The 21,471-nt window shown below is 38.1% G+C and overlaps 2 protein-coding genes across 4 annotated transcripts; one reads left to right on the top strand and one right to left on the bottom strand.

Moving 5' to 3' along the window:
- Window positions 1–131: 131 nt before the first annotated feature.
- On the top strand, window positions 132–13,874 carry nlrc3 (NLR family, CARD domain containing 3). Its single transcript, XM_051881645.1, has 19 exons — window positions 132–911; window positions 4,790–4,965; window positions 6,570–6,830; window positions 6,906–8,697; window positions 8,863–8,949; window positions 9,205–9,288; window positions 9,505–9,588; window positions 10,617–10,700; window positions 10,774–10,857; window positions 10,949–11,032; window positions 11,117–11,200; window positions 11,306–11,389; window positions 11,521–11,604; window positions 11,741–11,824; window positions 11,911–11,994; window positions 12,084–12,167; window positions 12,933–13,016; window positions 13,299–13,382; window positions 13,610–13,874. The coding sequence occupies exons 2-19, from the start codon at window positions 4,872–4,874 to the stop codon at window positions 13,698–13,700; spliced, it is 3,417 nt and encodes a 1,138-aa protein (XP_051737605.1). The 5' UTR covers window positions 132–911; window positions 4,790–4,871; the 3' UTR covers window positions 13,701–13,874.
- cluap1 (clusterin associated protein 1) lies at window positions 13,798–21,469 on the bottom strand. Of its 3 annotated transcripts, none has more exons than XM_051881647.1 (13): window positions 21,384–21,469; window positions 20,971–21,031; window positions 20,670–20,781; window positions 20,395–20,479; window positions 20,044–20,223; window positions 19,757–19,936; window positions 18,337–18,470; window positions 18,059–18,200; window positions 17,598–17,670; window positions 17,416–17,526; window positions 17,267–17,319; window positions 16,683–16,742; window positions 13,798–14,358 (listed from the first exon to the last, which is right to left on the bottom strand). In XM_051881647.1, the coding sequence occupies exons 2-13, from the start codon at window positions 20,990–20,992 to the stop codon at window positions 14,170–14,172; spliced, it is 1,341 nt and encodes a 446-aa protein (XP_051737607.1). In that variant the 5' UTR covers window positions 20,993–21,031; window positions 21,384–21,469; the 3' UTR covers window positions 13,798–14,169. The 3 variants fall into 3 exon arrangements, with proteins under 3 accessions (XP_051737607.1, XP_051737608.1, XP_051737609.1); XM_051881648.1 differs by having other exon boundaries at window positions 21,264–21,387; XM_051881649.1 differs by lacking the exon at window positions 16,683–16,742.
- Window positions 21,470–21,471: the final 2 nt, after the last annotated feature.

Here is a 21,471-nt window from a genome sequence, read left to right as displayed (position 1 = left end):
GTCATTGTCTCTTCTATATAACACTGTACTCTTCAGATGTTTGGGGTCTGTAAGATTTTTAATTGTTTTTTTTTTAATTCTGCTCACCAATAAGGCTGTGTTTATTTGATTAAAAATACAGTAATATTGTGAAATATTATTGCAATTTAAAATAACTGTTTTCTATTGGAATATATTTTAAAATTTAATTTATTTCTGTGATGCAAAGCTGAATTTTCAGCATCATTACTCCACGCTTGAGTATCACATGATCTAAATAAAACGGTGTCAGGTTTGAATTATTGTCTAACTCTGTCTGTCTTTTCTCTTCCTGTTCTTTAAACGACACTTCCTGTCCTGTCTGTATCGGATGCATCTTCTTAAGACACAATCCCCAATATATTTGCCTACATTGACTTTGTATAGTTTTTTTTTTTTTTTCCTGTTTTGCATAAGATTTTTTTTCTTTAACCTTAGTGTGTCTGTTATTCACTTCATACGGCTGTACTCATGTGTGAATGTGTGTTTTTGTTTTCTGAGCATTTGCACAGTCCAGTGCTTTATGTAGAGCAAGCGTGTGGAAGCGTGTGTGTGTGTTTGTATGCGGTTTTGTGCACACAATGACAGCATGTCAGACGATGCTACACGTCAAAAGTGCATCTGTGGCCTGCTGCACAGGAAGAGAAGGAGGTGCGACAGGAAGGATAGAAAGAGAGGGAAAGAAAAAGACAGACGGTGCGTGACAGAGACACTCAAACAGAGAAAAGTGTCGAATGGAAGATGAAGATGAGGTCTGTGAGAAGTAGGGTAGAGATGAGCGGCGGTTAGCAGACGGCAGTGAAACTTGCTGTACTCAAAAACACTCCTGCTGCCGCTGATGTGTGTTTGGAGCCTCCAAATCTGAAGAACAACAAGACTGGACTGAATCAACAGTGAGTGTTCAGTTTCCTCAATGTAGCTGACTGAATGTCAAAATGATAACAACATCTTGTATCTGTCTTTCTGTTTATCTATCAATCAATCTATTCTGTTTACTCATCTGTCTATCCATCTGTCTGACTTTTTATATATATATATATATATAAGCTTAATATCAGTATTCTATATTACAGTTTTTCTACATATTTAAAATATCTGCTAGAAAATGGCCTGCCATTGTAATGAAATAGGAATAACAATCTTACCAATCAAGTTTGGAGGCATATACTGTATATGGAGTTTGCTGATAGCACAATCACTGGCATTTTTAAATGTAAAAAATGTCAAAACCCTAAACAGCAGTTACTACGCAGTACTATATTAATACATTTGTGTTATTCAGTACATTTAATTTTGTAGAAATGTGTTACACGCAAACTAAAAATACAATGTTGCTTTTCGTGAAAGAGATGTAATAAATGGTGGTGGTGGTGGTGTTAGAGGAAGACATGAATGTGTAAAAATGATAAAGGCCTACATATAAATACAATTATTTTATTTTTGTGTACTACAGTATTGACTTTTCCTATACTGTTGAAGTCTGTATCTAAAAAGCTCATTGTGATACACAAGCGCATTCAGCGAGACAAAACCGAACAGAACACTTGAACAAACGTGAAATTTGTATATAGCCTAACAAATATTTTCAGGGTGAAAAAACATCTAAAATTTTTGATCAGTGTGGCTCACACAATGACAAACACACTCTTTATTTTGGTGGAGTTGGCCAATTTACTGACACAATAGATAGGTTTTGAAGCATGAATTAAAGTCTCCCTGTAGTCAACATTTTTATCCCTTAAAACTCATCTTTGATCACCAAAATGACAAAGTTTTTCCTGTAAAAATTTTTTTCAAGCCTTAAAATAGCTTGAATGTAACTCTACACCCTTGCTTCATTTATTATACGCGGATCTATGAATATGCTAATTAGCCCCGCCTCCAATCACTCGCGTCTACTCGGTCAACTTACTGAGGTAAATGCTGCACACAATGATATCGCTTTTTACAACATCGGACACATATCGGTAATTAATATGATTAGCCTTTTGCTTGACTACGTTATCAAACAGCTAATAATGTGTTGCTTATGTTACACGACTCCCTTGCTTCAGAGCGTCATAGTTAATGATATGCTAAAGCCCGCCGGCACGTTGATGTGATTGGTTATAAGGTAGTTTGTGACGTATTTTGAGATTTCAAACCGCGTATTTGAAACTGTCTTTTTTCACTGCAGTTTTAAAGAGAAAATACTCATCGGTGGTGTTGAATTATGAATTTGCACATGGTTTGTCTTAAAGCATATTAAAAACTCCACATAGACATATAAACAACATTAAAAACCTGATTTTCGCCACAGGGGGATGAACTCTTTTGAGAACACAATCTTAAAAAAAGATAACATGGTAACCAGCTACATCAGTTTATAGTACTATTGTAACATCAGTTTCTTTGTGAATTTGTAAGAAAAATGCTATTGTTTTTGGTACTGCCTGAGCATAACCAAAGACTATAGAATAGCACAAGACATGTCACTCGTATTGTTTTGAATGGGAGAAAGTGTAACGCTCAATATGGCGGAATAAGTCCCGCCTTCAAAATAAGAGCCAATCGCTGACCTGTAAAGTCATCGCGTCACTGCAGCGGCCGTTAGAAGCACCGGTTTCTATAGAAACAGTCAGACGCGCGCCTCAGAAATGAGGCACAAGAGACGCGCGTTTAGGTCTGCGCATGCGCATTAGCTTGATCCAGCCTAAAAACTGTTTTTTTTTGTCATGATTTGAGCGTTTGAAAAAAAAATTATGAGACAGTTGTTGTCAGATTTCATTGGTGATTTCAAATATGAAATTTAATCGAAAGCTTGGCAAACAGCTTTGGAGAATTTGATGTTTCCCCATTCAAAGAGATAGAAGCTGCATGATGCCCAGGATGCCCCAGAGGCGTTTCAAAGATGGCCGCCGAGTGAAATGACTTGTCTTAAAGGGACTTTGGCATAACTCACCCCCATGATTATTATAGGGTGTTCTGTGTGGTTGCTAGGCTATTTAGATGATTGCTAGGGTATTCTGGGTCTCTAGATTTAAAAGTAGCTAATATTTTAGACTGAGGAAGCTATAATTATGGTGAATATTTGTGAGGGCCTGATGTGTGATCACTTAGTACCTGATATGTTATATAACATCTGATTTCCTTGTTGGTTATTTGTAAGTTTGAATTTTGCCTTTGTTTTCATTTGAATGAGTCTGTGCACCTGTAATCTTTTAGCCCTGATGTAGGCCTGTGTGCTTAAAACGCATTGGCAAAATACTATTTTTCAGCTCCATTTTCTGATTATTTTGACTTCTCCACTTCACAAGTGTTGCTGGAATTGTTCAAAATATACTTTTGCTTTTTCCTTCCAACGCACCTTGTTGATTTTGTGAAGCTCCACCAGAACCACTCTACAACAGAATATTTGTAAAGGTTCAGCTACTACTAAAAACCCAACTGTGGGAAAAATAATTCTTGCTATATTTTTTATTAAAATGTCACAAAGGAAGTTACATACTGATGCGAGAAGAAGTTTAGGCCAGTTTACACCGTAAGTGAAAGTGTTACACGCACACAAACACTGCTCTTCTGTTACTAACTGCACATTTCATACATCTTAATGAATTGATTAAGACATTTATAATGTTACAACCGATTTATATTTTGAATAAATGCCGTTCTTTTGAACTTTCTCTTCAGCAAAGAGTCCTGAAAAATGTATCATGGTTTCCACAAAAATATGAAGCAGCTCAACTGTGGTCAACATTGATAATAATCAGAAATGTTTCTTGAGCAGCAAATCAGTATAATAGAATGATTTCTGAAGGATCATGTGACACTGAAGACTGGAGTAATGAATGTTTTGTAAATGAAAATTCAGCTTTGATCACAGAAATAAATTACATTTTAAAAGATATTCAAATATAAAAGAGTTATTATAAATTGAAATACTATTTCACAATATTACTGTGTTTACTGTATGTTTTGACGTGTTTATCAAATAAATGCAGTCTTGAGCATAAGCCACTTTTTACAAAAACATATATATATATATTCTCCTTTAACTGGACTTAATTTCAAGGTCTGTTTAACTTTAATGGGAAGCCACATTATTGATAGCAATGACTGATGTACTTGATCATCACTTGCTTCTACAAACTTGCTGCGAACTCTTCTAAATCTATAGGCTACTTTGTCTCAATCGTGAGGTTTTCCGTTTGTTCTTCAGGGGTTTCTTCATGAACCTCAGCAGCTGCGGCAGAACGTCTGAAGCAAACGTTCTGCTGACTTCGCCATTTCTTTCTGCTGCTGCGTGTCTGTCGTAGAAGGTCATGGTTGCAGTTTCTACCTCACCTGAACTCCTGTTTGTGTATTTTTTGTTTTCTTATTTTGAGGTCACATGCTATGCAGATTGTTTTGTTAATAGTAATATACCTCATTGTGGCATACAATTTTCATTTTTCTTAACTCTACAGGCTTCAAACCTGCGCCTCACATCTGTCTCGGACAGATGTCGTGCTGTAGCCATAGTAACAGTGTTTGTTGATGCATGTGGGTAATGAGGTTCAGACTTGGTTTCCACTGAACTGATATGTGCTGGAAATGAACACCCCTGTTATTTTATTAGTACTATAACATCACTCTAGTGTTAGAAATTACAAAATATACATCTAAGAAAATGTGATCAATGTTTGGCTGTGCAAATCTTGCATCCACAATGCTACACTGCTGACCGCATCCATCCGTTCGTTGTGTGTTGTGTTTGTGTGCTGCTGATTTTTGCATTGTCTGTCTGTTACAGGGGAATGGATCCTTCTGAATCACACTGAGGGTCTGATTCCCACAAACACCTGGACACGCGTTCCTTTTAGCGCTCTGCTGGGATGGCTAGACATGACCATATCCCATGGCAGGAGTACTGCTACCTGGATCTGAAGTCCAATGCTCAAAAACAAGAGACTAGCAAAAGGATGGAAGGTAAAGAGAGAGAGCCCACAATCATATCATATTTCATTTATAGTCAACATTTTATATATAAATAGGTTTAGATATTAGCATAAATGTTTTTGATTACATTTTTTTTTTTTGGATATTTATTACCAAATGCTGTGTTTTCTGTCTATTTTACCATTTAGATAACTTTTCCCATCATTTAGCACTAACTTAAAAGGAATAGATTATGGCAAAGACTCTTTTAAGAGTGAATTAGTTGCATTTTCTGCTTGTACACAAGCAACTTTAGCAGATCTGTTGTATTTTATTTTATTTTTTTATGTAATATTTTTATATTTATCGTATATTTGTATCTATAAATAAATTTGTATTTAATATTTGTATACATTTTTTATATATAATAAAGTAGCATAAATGTATAATACTGACAATGTCTCAGTTATCAGCCATTAATATTAAATATTAAAATATACATGCAACCTTAGCATGTATATGCTTGCCTGTGCATAAAACATGTATTTTTGTTTTTAATGTTGTAATATTTTTATATATTTGTTTTTGTAAATATGTTTGTATTTAATATTTTTGATTAAAAAAGTAGTATAGATTTTTATTACTGAAATCTTTTTGTTTGTAATAAGCCATATCAGCTATTAATATTAAATATTAAAATGTATACATTTAAATATATATATATATATTAAAATATTAACAATAAGGTGACAATAAGGTTCCATTTGTTAACATTACTTAACATAAACTAAAATACTTCTAAAACATTTATTAATCTTAGTTATTGTCAAATTTCAGCAGTTACTAACGCACTATTAAAATCAAAAGTTGTATCTATTAATATTATTTAATGAACTTGAGCTAATAATGAACAGTTGTATTTTTATTAACTAATGTTAAAGGATTAGTTCACCCAAAAATGAAAATAATGTCATTTATTACTCACCCTCATGCCGTCCCACACCCGTAAGACCTTCGTTAATCTTCGGAACGCAAATTAAGATATTTTTGTTGAAATCCGATGGCTCCGTGAGGCCTGCATAGCCAGCAATGACATTTCCTCTCTCAAGATCCATTAATGTACTAAAAACATATTTAAATCAGTTCATGTGAGTACAGTGGTTCAGTATTAATATTATAAAGCGACGAGAATATTTTTGGTGCGCCAAAAAAAACAAAATAACGACTTATATAGTGATGGCCGATTTCAAAACACTGCTTCAGGAAGCTTCGGAGCGTTATGAATCAGCGTGTCGAATCAGCGGTTCGGAGCGCCAAAGTCACGTGATTTCAGCAGTTTGGCTGTTTGACACACAATCCGAATCATTATTCGATACGCTGATTCATAACACTCCGAAGCTTCCTGAAGCAGTGTTTTGAAATAAATTACATTATTTTCATTTTTGGATGAACTAACCCTTTAAGATTAATAAATACTGTAACAAATGTATTGCTCTAATGCATTAACTAATGAGACCTTATTGTAAAGTGTTACCAAATTAGTAATCAGTACTGGACAAAAATTCAGTATCTTTGCATCCCTATTTCTAAAAACTTATGCTACATGTTCTTTGTGTATGAATGTTTGTGTGTGTATGTATGTGTTTGTTCCTCAGATTCTGGGTGGTTACGCAGACACCAGGTGTTGTTGCAAAGGTTCTTATCCTCCTCCATCTTGGTAAATGTGGTCCATCACATGAGAAAATCAGACCTGCTCAGTGCACAGGAGGTGGGGCACATCCAGGAAATGGGGTCTTTGAAGGATAAAGTGCATTTACTGGTTGAGTTTCTGTCTGTCACTGATCCACATGGCGCCGCCCTTCAGGCTTATCTTCAAAGTTCACACCTGACTGAGTACAACCTTATAACTGTACATGGTATGCGTGATTTTATTTATTTTCCAATACTTTTTTATCCCTGAGTTCCTCACTTCTCCCTCTTTCTCTCCACAGACTCTGTAGTTCGACCACATAAAGACGCTCTTCTTCAGCGACTCAAAGAAGATGACAATTCGTTTGCGCAAGCCGGCGGTAACTTGCACGGTTCCGCTTTCCTCCTTATAGAGTGCGTATCTGACTTACAGCAGCGAGAACATGACCTCGTACAGGTGTCAGTCAACAGAGGGGCGGGGCCTCTTCATGGTCGAGCACTGGGATTGGACAAGCTTATTGCGCCGTTGACGAGGGTTAGCACCGCCCCACGTGTAACACTGACAGTGGGCGTGGCTGGCAGCGGAAAGAGCCGAATGGTCCACCGTTTCATCCGACTTTGGTGCAGCGGAAAGATCTATCCAGAGCTGAGTCTTGCAATTCCCATTGCATGCTGGGAATTGAGCAGCTTCGATCGGTTATCGGTCGAGCGCTTGCTGCGGTTGTTCGTTCCGTATGATAACGTGGACGTAATTATCTTTAACGAGTCCTGCAAAGTATTGCTTATTTTGGATGGATTGGAAGAATTTCGTCAATCGCTGGATTTCGCAGATGCCCCGCCCACTAGCGACCCTCGTCGCGAAATTCCAGTGTCGGACCTCATTACGAATATTGTACGAGGTAATCTTTTGCCAGGGGCAACGCTCTGGCTTTTGTCAAGACCTGGCATTGGGGCGAAAGTTCCGGCGGGATTGGTCGATCGTGTGACCGAAGCCCCGCCTTTTTCGCGAACGCAAATAAAGGATTATATTAATCATTGTATTACGAACACGTTAGATGAGTACTCGCTATCGCAAGAGAGCTCATCGTCTCAAACATACATGCCTGAGGATGTCTCCTCCCAAGTGTGGACTTACCTGAATTCTCAGAAACCATTGCTTATTTTGTCTTCCGTCCCCGCGGTCTGCCACATTATCATAACTACGATATCGCGCCTTTTAAAGCTGGAGTCAGATTCCACACCCCTCCCCCGGACTCTAACAGAAGTCTACGCCCACTACTGTTGGCCACAACTCTCTGGGTCAGACCTGGCCAGTGGCGGCATCAGGAAGCCGCTGAATACTCTGGGTCGTCTTGCGTTTTATAGCCTCTTACGGCGACGGCATACATTCACCGAAGCTGAATTGCGAACTTACGGTGTCGACGTACCACCTCAGGTCGGGACTCTCGGACACCGCATCCTCCAGCGCAAGCAAAGCTGGTCGTCCGATAGCGTGGTGTGGCAGTTCACGCACACGTCTGTGCAGGAATTCCTGGGAGCTCTTTTTTACTACGTTTCGTCAAGGCGTGGGATGTTCGATCTGTTCTCTGAAAGTAGTGTTTCCTGGCCCCGCATTGGCTTCCACAGCCACTACCGTGCTGCGCTGCAGAAAACCAACCAATCGGACGCTGCCGCGCAAGGCAACCTCGACCTCTTCATGCGCTTCCTGTCAGGGCTGCTGTCTGCGGCAGCCACCGCTTTGCTAGGTGGTCCTCTGGGCGTTTCCCGCGAGGAGCAGGTGAACCAGCGCACCGCGGCGACAACTTTGCTTCAGAATACACTGACGGGGACAGGAGGCGACGCTGTAAGCATGCGCAGCGTCACAATGGTGACGTGTTTGGCGGAGCTGCAACAAGGGGAGTGGCTACGGTCAGTAGAGGAGGATCTCATGAACTGTGGCCTGCGGGGAAAGTTAAAGGGCGGAGTTTGTTCTGTGCTAGCTTACTTGTTGCAAGTATCAGATGCATGTACAGAAGAAACGCAGCTGTCTAATTGCCTAGACTCCTCCTCCCTGAAGAGGCTCCTCCCACAGCTGCTGTACTGCAGTAATCTGAGGTAAAACATGCACGTTTAAACATATATTCTTAGATGTTTATAAAGAAAAGCCCCTTAACACTATTTGAGCGCTATATTTCAATACTACTTTAGATTAGTGTGAGGAATAAACTAATTTTTTTTCACTGAAAATATCTTGTGTGTACTTTTAACTATGTGTTGCAGAATGGAAAACAATGAATTTAAGGAAGGCGCAATGGAGCTGTTGGGAAGTCTGTTGAGTGCCAAAGAGTGCCATATTCAGATTCTCAGGTACCAGTGCTATTTTGTTTTTAGTATCATTGTTTTTTTTGTTGTCATATATATATATATATATATATATATAATTTTTTTTTCTTTTTAAATATTCGGTTGTTTTTATTTTATTTTAAGTAACGAAAAGGTTTTTTTATGGTTTTAATTTTAGTTTTAGTTACTGATAATAACCCTATGAGGTACACACACACACACACACATAAATCTTATTATAGCCTTTAACTTGTTTAACTCTCTTTCTCTCTCTTCTAGTCTGGCTGACAACTTAATCAGCAGTAAAGGAGTTAAACCACTCAGTCGGGCTCTACTCGTCAACCGAACCCTCACAGCCCTGGAGTCAGTGACTTTATTATAAAAAATTACCTTTTTTTGTTTTTGTATATTGTGTTTTTATACATTGTATTGTGTTTTTGATATTGCATTTTGAGCTGGTCATTGAATATTATAATGCAAACTAATGTGATATGCCCTTTCCTGTGCCCTTGATCCTTATAAGCTGAATCAACTGGGGAAATTAAGGATGTTAAATAAAATTGATCTTGTTTCTCTTAGCCTCCGTGGCAACAACATCGGCGCCAAGGGAGCAAAGACGTTGTGCGAGGCACTAAAAATGAACCAGGTCCTCGTGTCAGTCAAGTGAGTTCTAATAAATCCTTATAGAATTGTGACAGCTGTAATTTATAATATAATATAATATAATTAGTGCTATCAAATAATCGCGATTAATCGCATCTAACATAAAAGTTTGTATATATGTGAGTGTGTGTGTGTGTGTGTGTGTGTGTGTATATATATATATATATGTGTGTGTGTGTGTGTGTGTATATATATATATATACTCACACATATTATATGTTTACATACTTTTAAGTTAAATGCGATTAATCACGATTAATCGATTTGACAGCACTAAATATAATATAATTAGTGCTGTCAAATCGATTAATCGCGATTAATCGCATCTAACATAAAAGTTTGTATATGTGTGTGTGTATATATATGTATATATATATGTGTGTGTGTATATATATAAATATATATATATATATATATATACTCACATATTATGTTTACATACTTTTAAGTTAAATGCGATTAATCACGATTAAACGATTTGACAGCACTAAATATAATATAATATAATTAGTGCTTTCAAAACGATTAATTGCATCTAACATAAAAGTTTATATATATATGTGTGTGTGTGTGTGTGTGTATATATATATATGTGTGTGTGTATATACTCACATATATATTTACATACTTTTAAGTTAAATGCGATTAATCACGATTAATCGATTTGACAGCACTAAATATAATATAATATTTATTTATTTATTAAAATATATTAAATTAATTTAATAAAATAACTAATGAGGTCAGTCAAGTAAATAGAATATACAAATAAATAGAATTGTTACAACTGTATTTTTTATAAAATTTATAATAAATACAATTAATTTGTTCATATTTATATAATAAAACACATTATTTTAAAATATATATATTTTTAATTTTTAAAAATTAAATTAATAGAAAAACTTTTAATCTTTAACTTTAAGTCCTACAGTATTTAATTTGTATATATGCTTGTGTGCACATATATGAGCATATGTGTGTGTTTGTGACTGGATGTGTGTGCATGTGTGTGTTGATTGATGTAGTTTGCAGAGTAACCACATAGAGGATGAAGGTGCTCGTGCGCTGGCGGAGGTTCTTCAATCAAACCGAAAGCTCACCACATTGAAGTGAGTCTGTGTTTCAGTGTGTGTTTGTGTGCTTTAACAGAGCGTCATAAACACAAATCTTCATGCATTGCAGTCTTCAGAAGAACAGCATCGGACCAGAAGGAGTGAAAAAAATCGCAGACGCCCTCACAAAGAATCAAACTCTTCAGGATCTCAAGTAAGATTCTGCTCAAAGTCTGATTGAGTGATTAACAGATAGATGAAACTCTCCATTGTGAATAATTCTGTGTGTGTGAATGTTTCTACAGTGTATCCAGCAATCATCTGGGTGATTTGGGAACAGTGGCTCTGGCTCAAGCACTTATGGTCAACCATGTTCTCCACACGCTCAGGTAAAACACAATCAATTAACAAGTTCCTTACAATCGACTGCAGACGCACCTTGCTGAATGAATGTGTCTCTCTTCCTGGTTTAGTCTTCAGAGTAACTCTGTGAGTGATAGAGGCATTAAAGCGCTCTCTCACGCTCTTCAGTCAAACCGAGGACTCAGCTGTCTGAAGTATGTCGATACATGCCGATTTCAAACACCACAGTTTTAAACTATTTAAACATTTATGTTCTGGCTAAGATTTAATGCTGTTTTTGTGTATATATTTGGTGGCAGTCTAAGGGAGAATTCAATAGGAGTTTCTGGTGCCAAAGACATCGCCAAAGCCTTAAAAGTCAACACTTCTCTTAAAGAGCTTGAGTAAGTACACTCAAAATACATGTTTAATTATATATATATATATATTTTTTTTTGTGTTAGCTCACTTCTTCATGATGCCACACTTTTCATGGACCTGTATTAAAAATCATTTATCTGTGTTTGTGTTTAAGTCTGACCGCTAATCTTCTTCATGATGAGGGGGTGACGGCCATCGCTGAAGCCATGAGGGTCAACAGAGCGATCACCTCCTTACAGTGAGTTAAAGAAACTGAATTTAAGACAATAGAGACAAACTAATGAGAAGCTCAAAGATGAACTTTGTGACTGGCAGTCAGGAAATGATATAATCTAGATCAGGATGTGAGGTCATGCTGTGTGTGTGTGTTTCAGTCTCCAGTGGAACTTCATGAAGGCTGGAGCAGCTAAAGCTTTAGCACAGTCTCTCATGAGCAACACCTGCATCCAGCTGCTGGAGTAAGACTATCTATTTGACATCCTCATGCATGTCTCAACTTCTTTGTCATCCAGTGATGAGTGTATGATGAATGTTTTCCTCTCAGTCTGCAGGAGAACGCTCTCGGTGATAATGGAGTCATTGCTCTGGCCTGTGCTCTGAGGTCAAACTCTTCTCTCAGTGTGCTCTAGTGAGTCTCACTTCAGCTCTCTTCATATTTCATGGCTATTTGGTAAAGCTGGATGTGTCTGACCTTGTGTGTGTGTGTGTGTTTTGTAGTCTTCAGGGTGTATCAGCAGGTAAATCAGGGGCTGTTGCACTAGCCAATGCTCTGGTGGTCAATGAAACCCTTCATACACTAGAGTAAGTCTTCATTTTTAGGTTAAAAATCCATCTATCCGTCTGTCTGTCCATCTATTTATCCATCCATCCATTTGTCCATCTACCCGTCACTCCTTCTGTCCATCCATCCATCTATCCACCCACCCACCCATCCATCCATCCATCCATCCATCCATCCACCCACCCATCCATCTATCCATCCATCTGTCCATCCATCCACCCACTCATCCATCCATCTACCCACCCATCCACTCACCCACCCACCCACGCATCCACCCATTCTTCCATCCACCCACCCATCCACTCATCCCCCCACCCACCCAGCCATCCACCCATCCATCCACCCATCCATCCATCCATCCGTCCATCCATCGCTCCTTCCATCCATCCATCCATCCATCCATCTCTCGGTCCTTCCATCCATCCTTTGGTCCATCCATCCATCCATCCATCCTTCCGTCAGTCCTTCCATCCGTCCGTCAGTCCATCCATTCATCCATCCATCCATCCGTCCATTTGTTGGTCCATCCATCGGTCCTTCCATCCATCCATCCATCCGTCCATTTGTCCATCCATCGGTCCTTCCATCCATCCATCCATCCATCCATCCATCATCTGTCGGTCCATCCATCCATCCATCCATCCATCCATCCATCATCTGTCAGTCCATCCATCCATCCTTCCATCCATCCATCCATCCATCCATCTATCTATCTATCTATCTATCTATCTATCTATCTATCTATCCATCCATCCATCCATCCAATATTTTTGTTGTTGTTTTAGTCTGCGTGGCAACTCTATTGGGATGGAAGGAGCGAAGGCGTTTTCCAGCGCTCTGAAGAACAACAGGAGCTTGAGAAGTCTGAAGTATGTCCACAGGATTCTTTGATCATTTATCTGAAATAGAAATCTGAAATAGAAGTGTTTTTACTGACACTTTTGATCAATTTAATGCATCTGTGCTGAATAAAAGTATTAGTTTCTTAAACATTAAAACAAATGCAAATAAATATTGGCACGTAAAATAAACTAGCATGTTAAAAAAATCTTAGCATGTGAGAAGATGCTTGTGAGTAACAAGAGTAGATTGTATTTCTACACCCAAACAGAACATGAACGTTGAAATACTGTATTTGCACGTGTTTGTAGTCTACAGGAGAATTCTCTGGGGATGGACGGAGCGATCTTCGTCGCGACTGCACTGAGAGGAAACCATCAGCTCACCTACATCAAGTCAGTCTGTGTGTTTGTCTGTATGGGTTTATGTGTGAACCGCCGGCTGTGTCTGAGAGGTTCAACCACAGGGTGTCACGATAGCATGGCACGTGTGGTAAATATTTTGCAGTGTGTGAGGCTGTGAAGACTGATCATTTATGATTTGCAGTGAATGGCACATTTCATGGCACGTGATTGTTCTTGTGTGAGATTTGGCTGAGATGTGTTTTGTTTGTCTGTTTCAGTCTCCAGGGTAACGGCATCGGGGAGTCGGGGGCAAAGGTCGTCTCAGACGCCATCAAAGCTGGTACACCAGATTGTGTGGTGGATATCTAGCACACGTACAAATGAATATGTTTTAAAAAAAACATGTTTATGTAGAGTCTTATTCATGTAAATATTTGTGTTGTATTAATAAGTTTATGTATTAAAATTGTGTAATAATAAATGTTTATTTTATATAACAGTAGTGACAGATATGTTGCCTTAATAAAACACACAATACAACAATTTTGTTGAACTTTCACTCAAATGAATCCAAATAACTGGCAATTGAACAGGCAGCTACACTTGAATACAAATATATTCATATTATGGAAATTACATTTTGGTATTTATTTACATATATTTACTTTTTCCATTTCATGAAAAAACATTTAATGTAAATTGTCATTCAGTTTGATGCAGCAATTTACATAAGAATTGGTTCATGAAAAGTTAAAAGTTCCACTGAGCGTGTTTTTCCATGTTATCGTATTAATGTTATTCCGTATATGAGCAACTGCACAATGATTTAAGTTGTATGTTAAAAATCATTGTCGCTCTCCTCGAGGATTTGTGGGTGCAGTGATCGCTTTGACCGTCCGGGTTTGGCAGAGGAGCCCTCCAGACTGTCATTATCTTCATCCAGATCCTCGTTTTCCTCCTCCTCCTCATCTTCGTCTTCCTCACCATCTTCATCATCATCGTCTACGTCAATCTCACTATCCTCTGACTGCAAACCAAAGCACATTGTGAATTATAGAACAGAAGACGCACACACAGCAGTCAGTGGATGGTATTGGAACGAGGCTCAATCAATATTCCCAATTCAGAATTATTGGAATTAGTCATTATAAGAACATCCAGGAGTTCACACTCACACACAAACATGCCAGTTTTGTTGTTATTAACAAAAAAAAAAACGAAAAAAAAAAAAAACCCCGAAGGCTATTTTTATAAAATATAAATATTAAATGAAAAACGTAAACTTAGACCAAAATATTAATAAATACTATAAAGGCCTGTTTCTAATAACTATAACGATAACTATATTAGCGTCCACACCAGCGCACCTCATTCTGTTTATTATAAGCACATGCTGCAGTTTTGTCGTCTGCCGCTTTAAATAACTCCTCATAACTCCTGAACCGTCAGGCGTAGGCTCAAGTGTCTTCCCTCTGATTCGCTCGTTGTTTTTTAGATGTTCGGGTATTTTGGAAAAAATACTTTTGCGAACTAGTCCTAGGTTTTTGGCCTGATCAGAATTAAACCAGTGCAGTGAGATTCTCTGGAGTCTGATTGTCAGTAATTATCAAAAAAAAAAAGGTTTAGATTCACAGTCTCTAAGGGCCGCCAAAATGTTCGAAGTGGGTGGAGCCACTTTTAATAAAATGGCTAACTCGTGAATGGAGATATTTTCACCAAACTCAGCGCACATGTCAGAGATCATTCTGTGGTCGTATGAAAAAGGATGCGGCGACTGGCCACTTAGGGGTGCTTTAACTGCAAAATAAACATGAAAACGGCTATAACTACTTCACTGTTAGTCCGATCGACTTGAAAATTGGCATGCAGTGTGTCTTTGTCCGAGGTGCCATGACGGTCTATGAGGACACTGACGTATCTCGAAAAACATGTCTAATGAAGTTTGAGCAGCTATCAGACAAGGTTAATGGAGGCTGATCAGAACAAAACTCGCTGGTCCAGTTTGACTCACAGCCCTAGAGGCCTGAAAGAAATGGGCCAGCAGGGGGCACCTTTGCGTTTTTCACGTGCATAAAGGATCGTTTATCGCGCAATTTTTCGCGCATGGCCCACAAGATGGTACCGCTAGGGCTGAATCCCAAATGGCATCCAAAACACTTGCGGTCTTCCTCTGAGTCCGCACTTTCGTGACGTAATGCCGCTTTGACTGCCGGGTAAAGTCCTCTGCGTAGCTCGCAAAGGCCCTGTCCCAAATGGCACCCTAAACACTCACGGCCTTCCTACGAGTCCGCACTTTCGTGATGTAACGTCGCTTTGACTGTCGGGAAGAAGTCTGCCGCAAAGCTCGCACCAGTGCAGGCTTAGCAAAAGTGTGCATCGAGGGCGCATATCGGCCGCAAAGGGGGCGCTCGCGAGCACCCTTCTGAAGCCTAAAATTGACAAATGGGACACCTTACGGTCTCGTGGACTTAACGGACACGTGCACGCGGCAGCCATTGTAAGTCCACAAGACCGAAAGTGCATAAAAGTGTGCCATTTGGGACAGGGCCAAACTTGTGGGCTCAGTTGAAGTGTGCATCTAGGGCGCATAGCGGCCGAAAAGGGGGCACCCTTCTGAAACCTAAAATGATGAATGGGACACCCTACGGTCTTGTGGACTTAACATACACGCAGCAGCCATTGTAAGGATTTGGGATTCAGCCATGGTAGAACTCCTCATTCTGAGGAACTTTGCCTCTAGGACAGCCTCTGTCCACTGACTCGTTTGTTAAATATTGGAGATTCAAAAACCAACTTTGGCGAACTAGTCCTAGGTGTTTGGCTCAACCTCGATAACTGTTAAAAAGCTTTAAAAACTATATATTTTCTATGGTAAATTGCCTGTATTTGCTGTAAATGGTCTTTTCCATCTATGATCGAGATGGTTACAGGCTTGCTTATTAAAACATAATGGCCCAGTTTCACAGACAGGGCTTAGATTAAGCCAGGATTAGGCCTTAGTTCAGTTAGGGCATCTAAGTAGCTTTTATAAACATGCCCTAGAAAAAAACATTACTGGTGTGCATCTTGAGACAAAACAATGGCACTGACATATTTTAAGATATGTCAGTGCAAGTTGCTTTCAGTTAAAACAGCTTAAACATGCATTTTAGTCTGGGACTAATTTAAACCTTGTCTGTGAAACTGGGGAAGTACCTTTTTACACATGTGCTTAAAGGCCTTAAAGCGCTTGAACCCCAATAATTGCTGCTCGCAGCTATATTTGTTATAGTTATCATCAAGTATATATGAAAATACACTTCCTAGTATATAAATAACACTGTCGCACACACACACACTCACACACAACACCTTTCTTCTCTTTTGCTTCCGGCCGCTGCCGGATAGACGAGTTAGTTCCTTTACGCTGGGCTTGAAGAACGAGTGCAGAGGAAGAGAAAGAGAGATGGAGTGAAAACAGAGTGAATGAAATGAAAGCTGGTGGCATATACAGTGAGAAATGAAAATGAAAGAACGATCACTGTAGAGAAGTTGGGTAAGATCATGGAGGAAAAACAGGGAAATGTGAAGGAAAAAAAGAAAGCCAGAGAGCCTGGAAACCATGATTGGCTAAATAATCTGAAAACTCTGAAGAAAATAACAGAATAAATGAGGAAAAGTTGGTTCAGTGTTGTTATTGTTAACTAAAACAAACTATTAAAAATCATTTTCGATTAAAAAAAAAATGAGAAAATTAGAAATATTGCCTTGGCAACTAACTGAAATAAGTTAAAATTCTTAAATTACTAAAACTAAATCTGAAATTAAAATGAAAACTAAATATAAAATTCAAAAATAATTCAAAATATTAATAAATATTTTATATATAAATAATGCTAAATAACATTGTTTCGATCGGTATGATGTATTATGTATGTGAACGCGTGTGTTTTCACCTCTTCACTGTCTTCTCCCCTCATACTGCCAATGAATCGAGCGCCACCTCGACCTGCAGACATCACAAACACAAATCAAGTCCGATCAGATATATGTGTGAGTGGGGCAGTGGATTATGTGGGACACTATGCTCAAGTTCTTCCATCACCTGAAATCTGGGCGTGTCGTGCGGGGTGCGCTCTGGGCTGCTGTCCATCATCTATGTCGCTGTCAGATCCTTCATCCTCTGGTATGTCCACATCTGAGTCTTCATCTTTTGCTACAGGGAAAGAGAACCCGTGAGATCTTTGACAGAGTTCAAATGTGTGTGTTTGAGTGTGTGTGACCCACCTCCACTCCTCATGAGTCTCTTCTCCTCCTCTTTTAATTTGTTTTGTCTCATTTTCATTGTCATTTCTGCTTCCTGGAAGAAAACGGTCAAAGGATTAATAAGGGAAACACCAACACAGACTTTTTAAAGTGAATTACTGAGGTGAATTTGGGTGAAATATGACAGAAAGTCTTCGGTCACATTCGACAGTCACATATGACAGTCTCCGGTCACATTCATATGGAAATTGCATGAGCTTATTTTGTCCATTCGATCGTAATATCTGAAAAAGCCCATACATTTACTCGCTCATAGACCCTCTCCTCGAAGAAATCAGGACAGAAGTGGTTGAAAAGAGACACCAGGTGTAAACGGAATGTGTCTTCCTCGTCTACTTGTGATCCGATCGACCAAAATGCATCTTAATACCAGGTGTAAACAGTGCCAGAGAGAAGATAAGATGCATTTCCACTGATCGTACCTCGAAGCGTTCCTGCTCGGCTCTGTGATAGTCGTCTAGCTGCTGCTCCAGGAAGCTGAGGTTACGGAATTTCTCCACATACGTCTGGTACTGTTTCTGCAAGTCCTCCTCGATCTTCTCGTATTCATCCATAAACGCTGGACTACATATTCAAACACAGTGTCAGAGAGTGTTTTAATAGTTTGTGCGTTTAAGTACTAAAATAACTAAAACTTAATAAAAATTATATAAACATATTTAAAAAAAAATAATAATAAAAATGACAAAAACAAGTTTACCGAACGCTCTGTAGAGTTTGTAAACGCTTCTGGTTTCTCTCCAGGTCCTGTTTCTTCTTCTCGATCTTGGCCTCCAGACTGGCCTCATCTGACGATACATTATTGAGCAGATCCTTCGTCATTTGGATACTCTCCTGAACACAGACAAACAAACACACATTCAGTACAGAAGGACAGATGCCATTTAGACCCCAAAATAACACCACAATTCTCCAAAGACCGTTCCCCTGTTCTTTTGCGTGGTAAATAATTCAAGTGCGCTACTCGCCGAATGCACTAAAATCAGACATTTCAAGAACTGACCTGAAACAGACAGTGATTTTGAGTTCTTGTAGCCCTCTAGAGACTTGCATAACAAACCTTTAAATAACATTTATGGATGAATTTCCTCAGGTTGTTTCTCAGTACAGGCAGTTTGAAATTATATAAAAAAATTAAATAAAAAAATAAGCTAAAACATATAAAAATCAAGATGTAAATTTACATTATATTTCTTATTTAATTCATTCCTTCAACAACTGTCATTTTTATTTAAAGACCAGAATTCCAACGTTCTTGGAAAACCTGGATATATGATGGAATTTTAAAAAGTGTTATTTCTGTTCATGGAAAAGCCATGGAAATTAATACAATTTTATAGGCATTTATATAATGAATATAAATTGTTCTAAATATGTCAAGCTGTAAAATATTTTATTGAGTAGAAATTGGGATTTGTTACTAAAAACAAAACAAAACAAAACAAAACATGTAATCACAAATGAACAGAAAATTGGTGTCAAAGTGTAAACCCTGAAGAACTTTCAGTTATTGAAACTTCTGGAATTATGGAATTTCATTATTTTATTTATTTATAATTATTTTAATATATTGCTACTCCTAGCTTACATATATAAAGTTTAATAATAAGCAGCTTTGTCATTACAGCCGAAGTACCACAAATATCTTGGAGGACCTGTGTATATTTGTAGCAATAGCCAACGATACATTGTATGGGTCAAAATTATCGATTTTTCTTTTATGCCAAAAATCATTAGGATATTAAGTAAAGATCATGTTCCATGAAGATATTTTATAAATTTCCTACCTGTAAATATATAAAAAATGTACTTTTGTGAATGGATATACATTGCAAAGGACTTCATTTGGAGGTGATTTTCTTAATATTTTGATTTTTTTGCACCCTCAGATTCCAGATTTTCAAATAGTAGTATCTCAGCCAAATATTGTCCTATCTTAACAAACCATACATCAATAGAAAGCTTATTTATTTTAATATTTTATTTATTTATTTATTTAGCTTTCAGTTGATGTATAAATCTCTATTTCAAAATATTGACCCTTATGACTGGTTTTGTGGTCAAGAGTCACATATCATGAAAACAGGACCTTGTGAACCTGTGAGGATCCTGTGTTTTACCGTAACGTCCTTGACGGCCGCTCTCAGGGCTCTCTCTGTCTCAGTGACCTCCAGCGGTCGGGCTATTGCAGCCGCCCTGCTCTCTCTCAGGTCCTCTTCGTGCCCCAGCAGGTCAAACAGAGCTGCTCCCTTTGCTGTAATTTCAGATCCCAGCTGACGAGCCACCTTTAAATCAGCTATCTGCACACACACACAAACAAAACATCCAAAAATACAATGCAAATGATTGATTTTGATGAATAGTCTGCTTGTGTTAGAATTTATGATATCAATCTAACTCACTTTACCTTTGACCCCAGATCAAACTTGAACTTGCTGTTTTCGTCATTGTTCTGGTCACCACTGGCGTTCTCTTTGGTTTTCATGGCATTATAGAGGATGCTGGTGATTTTCAGCAACTCTTTCACAGCGTAACCATCTGCCTGATATAGACGCTTGAGATTCAACTTCACATGAGCCTTGGTGGCCTAGAGAAACACACAGAGAACATGCAGTGAATTCGACATATACTGTAATTTGATAGCTCATGCCTACATCAGAAATTGGAAATAATTCTACAAATACTGTGAAACATTTTTTGTAGAATCACAAAGCCTAAGTGAGCAGATATGATGAGTATTAACAATAATATAGTTTACCATGAATTGGGCCACAGCTTTGATGAAAAACACCCTGTCTGACTCGGTCTCAACATCACTGGGAATTTCCATCTGAGGTTCATATCTAGGGGAATTAATGCATATAATTAATGCATATTTTTTTTTACATTTTACATGACTTTAAACATAACTCAAAATGCTAATCAGACATAGAAAATTATGTACTCTCATCTATTTAACACATATAGCTCTGAATTTAATGATAGCTTTCATGGTGTCTCTCTGCCAGCCTCCCACATGTTAATATGTATTACCTCTTGACAAGCCAGATGAGAATTTCAGCTACTAAAGGAAAGTTTGGAGATCTGAAGTTTTCCATGGAGATGAGACGAGGATAGCCGAGCGCTCGCATCATCTCTGTAAAATCTACATTTCCAAATCATAACATATGTCATCAACAAATATTCATAATACACACCTTTCAGGAATGCATTAGGGTAAGATTACTTTTCTACTGAAAGAGTACCTAATTACAAAACATCTCTTCAGTTCTGTTTTATGACCACAAACTGACACTTGTTTCTTATGCAAATATTACAGCAGAGGTTTTCTTACTTCTCAGATCTCTAAAAGACATGATTGCTGTCTTTTAATCCGGTGAACACACGACTGTCACCTAGTAGACAAGAAGAAAAATCACACATTCCACCACTAAAATCCACTTTCCACTTTAATTGTTAATGTACACATAGTTAAGACTTCAAATCTCATTGAAAGCTATATATGTATGTATGTATGTATATATATATGAGAGATAATTTTTGAATAACTTGTTGTTGAGGGGCAAATATACTAATTTCAACAAGCAGATAAACAGCAGTTAAGCCAGCTTGACAGTCGTCTTTTACCTTCCCTCTCAAATTCATATCCAAATGCTGCCATTCGATAATTATAACAAAACTGTTACCGTTTTAGTCGTCAATCATGTCAAATAAGAGTGATAATTAGCATAAAAGCGGAATTCTTGCCTTTGCATAAGCGTCCTGTTGCTGTGCTCGTCACTATGGCATCCAAACGGACCTATGGGAGCCCAATAAGGACAAACAAAATTACAAA

Source organism: Ctenopharyngodon idella, chromosome 23, assembly GCF_019924925.1.
Source record: "Ctenopharyngodon idella isolate HZGC_01 chromosome 23, HZGC01, whole genome shotgun sequence".
Lineage (NCBI taxonomy): Eukaryota > Metazoa > Chordata > Actinopteri > Cypriniformes > Xenocyprididae > Ctenopharyngodon > Ctenopharyngodon idella.
Note: the sequence above shows the minus strand (reverse complement) of the source record. Positions and strands in the feature narration are given on the sequence as shown.